We start from the raw sequence: 10,268 nt of genomic DNA, 5'->3' as shown, positions 1-10,268 counted from the left end.
GGCTCCTCATGATTCGACATGTTCGACCTAAACGGCGGCTGGAACCTGTCTTTCGCCGGGTGTGGGTTCCTGGGGGTTTACCACATCGGAGTTGCAAGCTGCCTGCTGGAAAATGCGCCCTACCTCGTTAAAGGGGCCACAAAGTTATACGGGGCTTCTGCCGGTGCTCTGACCGCCTCGGTGCTCGCCAGCCGGGCATCTTTAAGTAAGACACACCGCTGTGGCTCGGAGCCTGAAAATTTATGCAGAATATGAAGGAATCCGGAAGTCCTCTTTATAATAATAATAATAATCTTTATTATAATAATAGCTATTGTAATAATAATAGTTATTATTATTAATGGTATTAATATTATTGACTATTTAATTTTGGTATTTGTATGAGAAAATATGTTTTCAATAGTTGTAGTTAATTTCTGCAGATTTTTGTTCAATGTTTTTACTAAACTGGCCCAAAGGTGTGTTTTTTAACATAACAAAACAAAATAACATGACAAAATCTTATATTAAAATAGATGTACAGCCAGATATTTGGCCAGATAAAGCTCCTTTTCTCAGTCTCCTCTTAATGCCAACAATAACTATGCTTAAAATTTTAAACATCCCTGCACTCTCTGTAGACTCTGTGAGTCAGGGTCACCCTTTCGCTTTCCCTTTTGTGCTGGCTGGTATCAGTAGATGCGTGAATGCAGACTGGCTTCTGTCCAATAAGGACCTCAGGTAACCTCAGCTTTCGAAAGAAAGCGCAGGTCACTGTTGGCCACTCACTTCTGGTTGCTTTGGTAAAAAATTACTATTCAGTTGGAAGTTGACACCTGACAAGCAGTGTGTTTTTGTTTGCAATTGATTGATTGGATTGATTGTGTATCTTCAAAGTCTCATTCATGCACTCTAACTTCTCCTTTTGCACTGTTTTTCCTAGCCAAATGCTGTGAAGATGTGATCTTCCTAGCGAAGGAGGCAAGGAAGAGGAACCTGGGCCCCCTTCACCCCACCTTCAACCTGATCAAGGTGATTAGGTCAGGCCTGGATAATGAGCTGCCCTCTGATGCACACACCCTGGTCTCTGGACGGCTGTGTATTTCACTAACCAGGGTATCTAATGGGGAGAATGTGCTGGTGTCAGAGTTTAGCTCTAAAGAGGAACTCATTCAGGTACAAGTTACCTTTTAATTCTGGAGAAGCATAGGGCTTGCAATAATGCAAACCTGAGGAAATGATATCCACTCATTAACCCTGTCATCTGTCCACAGGCGCTGATCTGTAGCTGTTTTATCCCCATCTACTGTGGCCTGATTCCTCCATCCTTCAGAGGCGTGGTAGGTGTTAGGGAATTACTCCTTGTAAAGGTTTAGCTTTTCTTTCCACATTAGGGATCCACAGTTACTTGCACAAAATAATATTTCACAGTCAGGGCCGGATCTAGGCATGGGCAGGGGTGGGGTTAGCCCACCCAAATGTCAGGCTTGCACATCCAATTAGAATTTAGTGAAAGACAGAATTTATCTATTAGTTTTTACAATTTGTGCTTTGGCAAAGGCGATCAAAGGCGGGCTACGTGTTAAGAAGTTTGAGGGAATGCTGCAGACTGCCCCAACCAAAAATCAAAAAGTAACACCAGAAAAATTCAGTTTTTATTGGCTGAAAGCTGGTATACTCTCCACGCGACTCGTCTTCAGTGCAGAGAAGCAGATTCAGTTTCTGACAGACGAGAACACGAGCGATAACAAGCAGGAGTATTTGCGTGCAATGAATAGATTTTTGGTGCCAATAAGGAAGGCTGTTAGTGGCTCCAGCAAGAAGTGAAGTGAAGTGAAACAAGTGAAGCCTTTATGAGTGAGTCATTGAATCATTCAGTCAAAATGATTAAAATAAAATTGATTTATTTTTAAATAGACTCAAACAATTCAAATTTGTCAGAACCTCTAGTAAATTACACGTTCTGTTTAGTAGTCTATTCAAAATCATGGAAGCGTTGTAATGTGTGTTAAATGAATGAATAAATAAATAAATAATTGTTCTGAATTTATCCTAATAATTGCCCACCCAGGATATCTGCCAGCCCACCCTTCCACAGTTGGCAAGAACCTGCCTTGTTCACAATGTTATGTCTTCTTCCATAATAGCTACTACATGTGATCAAAGGCATTGGTTAGTTAGAAAGCTAAAGGAGAACTTGTAAAAGGAGAAGGAAACTTCTGAGGCAAAGACAGTAATCACATGGACTGGTTTGAGACAGTGTCAGATTGAGAAATGTGGTATTAGAAGTAGATTCTGATTTGTAATTTGAAGAGCATTTGGATTGCATTTCGGTGCAGATCATGATAATACAGATAAATGTGTAAGATTGCTGTGAGATCATCTTTTTTTTATACAAATGATCATCACTGGTCATTTGTATGTTTAAATAAAGAATTGTGATCATCATTTTAGCTGCTGCTCATGGTTTCTCTCAAAGCTTTTATCAGCTGTTATTGGACTTTGACAGTGATCTCATCCAGATACACAGAGCTGGGGTGATTGTGTTTATGTCCCTATATAAATGTCAGTTACTAATGATAGCTAGGGCAGTCAGATTGAAGTCGGCTTCACTTCTATAGTAATAACAAAATGAAAAAAGTACAGTCAAGACAGATCATCAGCATGATTACATAAAATATAACGTAAATGCATACAATAACAGTGGTAACACCAATATTTAAATGGTAAAGTGGTTTAGTCTTCTGTAGTTTTAGATCAGCATCCTGGCAGTAACGCTTCAGTCCCCAGGAACTGGACAAACATTCTCTTTGTTGGGACTGAACGTGCTGAGTGCTGGTGCCAATCACCAGAGGCAACATTGCAAGTCCAACAAACCGCTGCTGGATTTAGCTAAAGTGTGTACCTGTTCCCGAGCTGTACATTCAGTACTGAGCCTACAGTTGTTATCTGTGAATTGTGTACATTGTGTTCTGTGCTCTGCCTTGACGCCTTCTAGCTGTGCATTAACCTGTATTAGTATTGTGGAGAACAGCCAAATACATTATGTATGTGTCAAAAACAATCGTTAATTTTTAGGCTTTCTTTTTAGGAAATTCAGTAAAAATATTGTGTATCCACATAGTTTCCTACAGTATTTTCTATAAATGATGTGATATGTAACTGTAAATTCTAAGAAAGTCCCTTGGAAGGATTATGTTGTTTGGTACAAATAATAAGAAGAATGGAGACAGTGTTCAACTGTTATGCTTTTTAAAATTCATTTATTCCAGTTTATTACAAGTATAATTTAAAGAGTCAGAACACAGCTATCATTTTTGATCATCACATTTCATCGGATTAAATTAAGATTTTATCAGTTAGATCATTTCTTTTAATTAAGTCACCGATAAAATCTACTTATGTAACTGTAGAAGTTTCAGAGCTCTTCAGTTACTTGCACTGAGTGATGTGTTAGAAAATTGGGGTATATTCTCACTGCTGATATTTAGAGCGTTACATCCAGTAAACAAATATAAAGTTAGGAAATGACAGTACAGGTAATGGAGAGGTAACATCAGTTTTGCTTGTTCTAAAGCCTGAGTCGTATTGGTTTGTTGAGGCAGCTTCATTTATTTTTAATGAACTTAGAACTTAGACTACCAAGGTATATAGTGTACAGCCATCTGAACAGCTGCTAATTATCATGGAATACAAAGTACAGTTGAGGCTGACAGGAATGTGATTAGTTTTACAAGTATTTGATCATAAATGAAATTATTGGACATGATTAAAATTCTGATACAATGACGACTTTAGTGCGAAGGTTTATGAATCACACCCAAGTGATTACACTTGATTATGCAGGAAACACAGCTGTACCACATATACAGTCCAGTAGCTGTTGGGGTGTTTCACTTAAACAGTACACTTTAGCCTTATGATAACAGTAGACGAGAAGTCAGGAGATCATCGTGTCACTGGGATTCATCCTGCAGGGACCATAAGTACATGTACAAAATGTACTAATACTATTGTAGAAAACCTGAAAGGACTGTAAGTATGAAGTACAGATTTGTATACGTTTGTATACACACTAAATGATCCTGACCTGTTTTTGCACTGACCTATATTCTGTCAGGCTGGCCATTGCTGACACAAAGGCTGTGGTTCAGTTTAATCTGCTGGCTGCATGTCTGCCAAACCCAGTGGGATTTTACAACAGGCACTTAGAATATGGTCAATTCCTACTATGTTACATTTTAATCACTTTAAAATGAGAAAGTCCTCTTTTCATTTTCTGAAATGGAGCATTTCAATACATAAATGAATACTGTGTCACCTGTGCATACAAGGATCTCATGACTGACAGGATGCAGTTCTGATATACAGAGTAGTTGGGTTTTTGGTTCTGAAAGTGTCAGAGCAACAGTAGACCAAGGAGGCAATGGTTGGGAATTTGTGGATAGAGATAAGGCTTTGTGTGGCGTCTGGCTCCATTATCATGGTACAGCAGCAGAGAACAATATCCTGCGTGTTTCAGGGAATTCTGTTCTGAATGAATGACAGGTTGACAGAGTGCAGTGAGTCAAAGGTATTACAGCCTGCTCCGTCAGCAAAGTTTAAACTTTTGAATGAAAGATAGAACACAACATCTCTGTCTCTTCCTTTGTTTCTGCATGTTTAGCGTTATGTGGACGGCGGGATCAGCAACAACCTGCCGCAGTCAGAGCTGAAGAACACCATCACCATCTCCCCATTTTCAGGCGAGAGTGACATTTGTCCCCGTGACAACTCCACCAGCTTCCACGAGCTGCGCTTCACCAACACCAGCATCCAGATGAACCTGGGCAACATGTACCGCCTCACCAGGGCCCTGTTTCCCCCTGAACCCAAGGTAGGTCACATGTAAACATTAGAGACACATTCAGACCCAAAAGTACTCCACAACAAACTTCAAAACAAAAGAAATACATTTACCCGCTAATGGGCCAGAAAATATAAACCTTTAAAAGCCATCATGTTTCCATGTTGTGATGCTATGTAAATCTAAAACATTCACATTGAAGAGTAAAACATTTCTCTTTTCTCTGTTGCTGATTTCTCAGGATAATATTTTAGATTTCTACCTAAAGGGGATTCTTTATGTTGATCATGTTACTGTAATCTTCCTTTACACCTTTTTCACATACCTGGCAGGAAGTAGAATGTGGAAGTTTTACCTTTATCCCATGTGTCCTGTGTTATTCTCTGCTGCCATGCTGACTGTTAGGTAATTTTTAATACGACATGAGCTCTGACCCTGTTGGGGTAGAGCTGTTTGTTATGTTGTTGTTATACAACCTTACCACTTCCCTCACGTGTGTGTTGGGCTGTTTGGGTCCTACAGTTATATAAGTGAGAATCTCTGTAACCTGGGTTTCCTGTTACTACCACATTCCATGGGTGGGGAGTAACTTCTCAACTAGAATGCTTTACCTAGTGACTTCTCTGTTGGCAAATACAACACAGACCTTGAATATGAAACAAGACAGAAGTCTGTTTTTTGACCCATGACCCCTGTGGTCTGAGCATTTAAGCCAGTGGATTGGCTGTGAGCAGCTCTGCTGATGTTAGAGCTCTTGTTTTATTGAAGAAGTTGCTCTTTTGCAATCTAACAAACTGACCACTGATATGTCCATGTCATAATGACAGCTACAGGAAATAGTTTACTTGCTAAAAGATAGGATATCTAAATGACACACACCACCTTTGAGCTTCGTGCTTTGGCTGGAAATACAACCAGACTTGTCAGATATTTTCTTCTTCTTTTCCACTCAATGTGTGCCTTCAATATGAAGATTTAAAATGTTTAATTGAAAATAACGAAATTATCAACGTAAAAGAAACAAATTGTCATACAGTAGGCCTACAAAAATGGTTAAAATGACAGTTCTTTAGCTTTTTTGTCTTCTCTGCCACATGTATGCAAAGCCATTTCAGTGAGTCCCTCTTATAACTGAAATAGAAAAATGAGCATACCTGACAGCAGGTCAGGCTGAAAATGAGTAAAAAAAAAAAATGAGTCCATGATCCTAACTTTACATCACTCTAACAAACAAAAGAACATACAAACCTCAGTTACAGCTTTCTATTACTATTATTACTATATTATTTTTAAATAGGAACTTTAACTCATGGTTCAGTAATGTGAATTTAGTAGGTCTGAAGAAAGTCAGATTTATTTTTGTCATGTGTATGAGATGTATGTTTTCCTCCTGTCAGGTGCTGGCTGAGATGTGTCAGAGTGGGTATAAAGATGCTCTGCGCTTCCTAGAAGAGAACAGTGAGTACTTTGCTACTGAGTTGGCATGGTAGGTGTCATATAAGCTTGCCCAATTGTGATGTATCCCTATCAGCCTTAACCTTTGGACCATGTCATTGGTGTCATTGTGGTACTAGACCTGCTGATGCTGGTGCATCCAACCCCTGGACCCTCCCTGCCAGAGAGCCCGTCTGACTGCTGTTGCAATCCTACTGAAACCACCAGGGAGTGGGTGCTCCGGAGGCTTCGCCTGCTGCGTGAACCGCACTGGTGGCTGGATGAACAGATGATTCTGCCTACCGCACTTAAGAAAGGTGCACATCATCTCAGATTTTTGGCTTGTAGCCATGAAGACTTTGAACCGAGTTTTTGCATTTGATGGTGATTGTAATAGGGATTGCTTTATGCCCATTTTACCTGCTGTGCAAGTAACTAGCATTCCAAAGTAAACATGCCATGCTATGGGCTGGTTCTGTTCTGTGTGTGTGTGCGTGCCAGTGTTCTGCCAGGCTTGCCAAGACAAACCCGGCCTGTATGCTAAGGTGTCAGAGATGCTGCCAGTGAGAGTGGCTTCCTACATGCTTATGCCGTACACACTTCCTGTACAGTCAGCCTACTCAGCAGCCCAAAGGTGAGGTCTCATCGATTTTAGTATCTCAAAAGAGCACTGCACCTCAAACTCATTTCCACTCCACCCATCTCATAGCAAGAGTCAGTTCTGTAACCATGTTGCATGTGTAATTTAATTTCTGCTCTGCCCCAGGTTTGTGGAATGGATGCCAGAGGTGCCAGCCGACATGCGCTGGTTGTTTGAGGTGGCAGGTAACTTGTACCGACAGACCTGGAAGGGAGAATCAACCACCTCCATCAGGTGATTTATCCACATAGTGTCCTTTCTTTGGAATCACAGTGATTTTCTGTCTTTGAAAGATTGATGCAGAACAGTACAAATAGACATTTTATTAAAGGCATATATTTTAGAGATGCACCGATTGACCGGCCAGTGATTGGCCGATTTTTCGCATGCATCAGTCTCACGACTTGCCGATTCTGAGCCGATCCTTTTATTGCCAGCGACAAAGACGATGTCACAGCCACTCGCACACTCACAGTCATTGGTGTGGAAGTTCTTTTCTGCAAGTGAAGATACAATGATCAGTTTGTAACATTTGTAAGGCTAAAATACAGCGTGGGTGAACAACCATTTTTGTTAGTTATATTTTATTTCCAACTTTTTCAAGGCGCAGAGCACTTTATTTTGTTATGAGAAGATGCTATATCCTTTATTAATTTCTTTTATTATAAAATAAATCATTTCATTGAGGAGAAGAAGATTTTTGTTAGTATAACTACTATGTTAGTTACAGGAACTCATACCTTTTTCAAGGCACAAAGCGCTTTATTTTGTTGTGAGAAGATCCTGTAATTATTTCTTTTATTATAAAATAAAAAATTTAATCGAAGAAAATATTTCTGTATATGCTTTCATTACAGTTCTTAAAAAAAAATCTGAATCAGCAAAAATCTGAATCGGCAGGTCACAACTACTGAAAAATCAGAAATCGGAATTGGCCAAGAAAATTGCAATCGGCGCATCTCTAATATATTTCAGGTTAACCCAGTCCACAGCTTCCAGCTGACATTAGACACACATGCTTAATCATGCTTAATGATTAATCCCATTGAAAACAAATATTAAAACTAATAAAATAACAATAAGACGATATAATGACAGAAAAGGGGTCCACCTCCTGATGTGTCAATGACTTTCCAGTGAGCCGTGCCTGAGGAAATGCTTGAGCGTGCCACCTCTGCCAACTGAGTATGACAGACCCATGCAAAGAAACAACCTGCCTGCTCTCTCCTCCATTGACCTCCAGGGCAACTATAGAGAGATTCCAAAATCTACCTCTTCCTCTTCTTCCCCATCCTCCTCCCACCACCACCGTCACCCTCGTGTTGCTCCTGCCTCTCCACAGCAAGTCTACTTCTTTGTTGGCTCTGAAGCTGAAACACACGGCCACACAGAGCAGTGAAACATGTCAGGACCTGCACTCTGAGGATGATATGATCAAATTTCCACTCTGTGTGAGAGGTAGTAGTGGATCAGTTAAAAGAAATCAACCTATAAGCAATAGTGCCTAGATGTTTTAAGGAAACACATTGGTCCCACTGACTCTGAACACTCCAATTAGCACAAAGTGTATTATATTTCAATCACTTGTCTGGAAGACACTCTAGGGATCATGGACATGTTTAGACATATACCACAGGAATGTGCCCAGTTTTACAGACTAACATTTACCTATCCATTTCTTTACAATGTACAATGTAATCAGAAGTAATATTCAAACCTCATTCCAACAGAGTTAACTGAATCAAGTATTCTTTGTCTTATACAAATGTTTTTGTTCTTCTGTCTAATATTTTGATTTTTTTCTGTTAATTGTTATTGTTGTATGATATCTCCATGTGCTGTTTGGTGTCTTTTAGCCAACACGATCCACTCAGACTTCCATTATTGGTGCCAGGTGGCTGCTGTTAGATGTTTGACACAACTACAATGGTCCTTTTCTGCAGAGATCACTGCTATGACTACATTTGCTAATTTGATTCACTGACATTGTGCTTATTAGATATTAATTAATGCAGAGAATTAGTAACCGCTAACCACTATTATCTCACCTTCAGCCTTTAAATCCACTTCAGTCACTTATCACTTACTGATATTTTCCTAGAATTCAACCTTTTTAAATGGATGGATTAGTTTTAGTATCCTGTACCATGTGATGACAATAGACAGTAAGAACAGTTCAAAGCCTGCAATTTGCATGACAGACATTGCCATCTATTTGCTATGAATCTCACCATAACAATGTATTCATCATAGACAACTTTTTACCTTTAGTCAGCAAAAACAAATGAGCTTTTTTAAACTGATTTGTTTTCCAAACATATGATTTGTCAAATGACTCCACATGAGGCAATGAAACACAAAATGAAAATCTTCCTCAGCAGCAAAGGAAGGATGCCATGTTACTAAAGGCCAGACTTTTCATAAAACACTTTACATGGAAACTAAGTTACTCAAGTATCTCTGTACTTAATGCCAGATAATATAGCTTATGAATGACTGAATCATGAAGTAATTAACTATGCCATAGTGATTTTAATTCTTTGTGTTGCTTTTATGTCCTAATTTATTGTGAAAAAATATGAAAACCAGCATTGACTGTGACTATGTTGTAGCTCATTGTCAACCAAAAAATAAAATGTAAATCAGAAATAGAAAATCTTACTGCTAACTCTAAACTACAAAGAATTGTGCAGTCTATTCCAGTTAAAGATCTTTTTGGTGAGCAGATGATCAAGGCACCTCCACTACTGTATCCCAAAAGGAGCAGTAAAACAGCCAATCTAACCATGACCTTAGATCCTTTCGCAGGGTATTAATGGTAATGTACCTCTAATACCACATCAGATTAACATGACATATCATCTAAAAGGTGTCTGTGGATATCATCAAAGGCTTTCTTGAAATCAGCAGAACAAGCAATGCTAGATTGCGTTTTATTTGCACCCTCTGATACACAGTAGAATTCATGGTGGATTCTATGATGGTGAGATGACCAGGTCCTGCTGCAGCAAAGCAGCCCCAAACCATGACACTACCACCTCCATGCTTCACAGTTGGTATGAGGTTCTTTTCCTGGGATGCTGTCTTTGGTTTAAGCCAAACATGTCCTCTGTTCTGGTGTCCAAATAATTCAATTTTGGACTCATCTGTCCAAAGCTGAGTAACGATCTACTAATCATGTGCACCTGGTGTGATACACCTGTGTGTGATATGAGCCATTTTAAGTGGGAATAAATGTGAGGGTGTCCTAACTTTTGCCTCAGTTAGAATATGCATTTTTGTGGAATTACATTTTACAGAAGATCCCCTCTTCAGTTTTAATTGCTTAGATATATTACTTTAATCTATCTGTATTGTTAAAATTGAGAT

The 10,268-nt window shown here is 39.3% G+C and overlaps 1 protein-coding gene across 1 annotated transcript; it reads left to right on the top strand.

The window, feature by feature from the left end:
- The first annotated feature begins 18 nt into the window (after positions 1–18).
- On the top strand, positions 19–9,483 carry pnpla3 (patatin-like phospholipase domain containing 3). The gene is made up of 9 exons (XM_026327096.1): positions 19–205; positions 923–1,155; positions 1,254–1,319; positions 4,646–4,855; positions 6,223–6,283; positions 6,400–6,576; positions 6,761–6,893; positions 7,026–7,133; positions 8,037–9,483. Exons 1-9 carry the CDS (start codon positions 19–21, stop codon positions 8,296–8,298), a joined length of 1,437 nt encoding a protein of 478 aa, XP_026182881.1. The 3' UTR covers positions 8,299–9,483.
- Positions 9,484–10,268: the final 785 nt, after the last annotated feature.

Source organism: Mastacembelus armatus, chromosome 23 (genome assembly GCF_900324485.2).
Source record: "Mastacembelus armatus chromosome 23, fMasArm1.2, whole genome shotgun sequence".
Taxonomy (NCBI): domain Eukaryota; kingdom Metazoa; phylum Chordata; class Actinopteri; order Synbranchiformes; family Mastacembelidae; genus Mastacembelus; species Mastacembelus armatus.
Note: the sequence above shows the minus strand (reverse complement) of the source record. Positions and strands in the feature narration are given on the sequence as shown.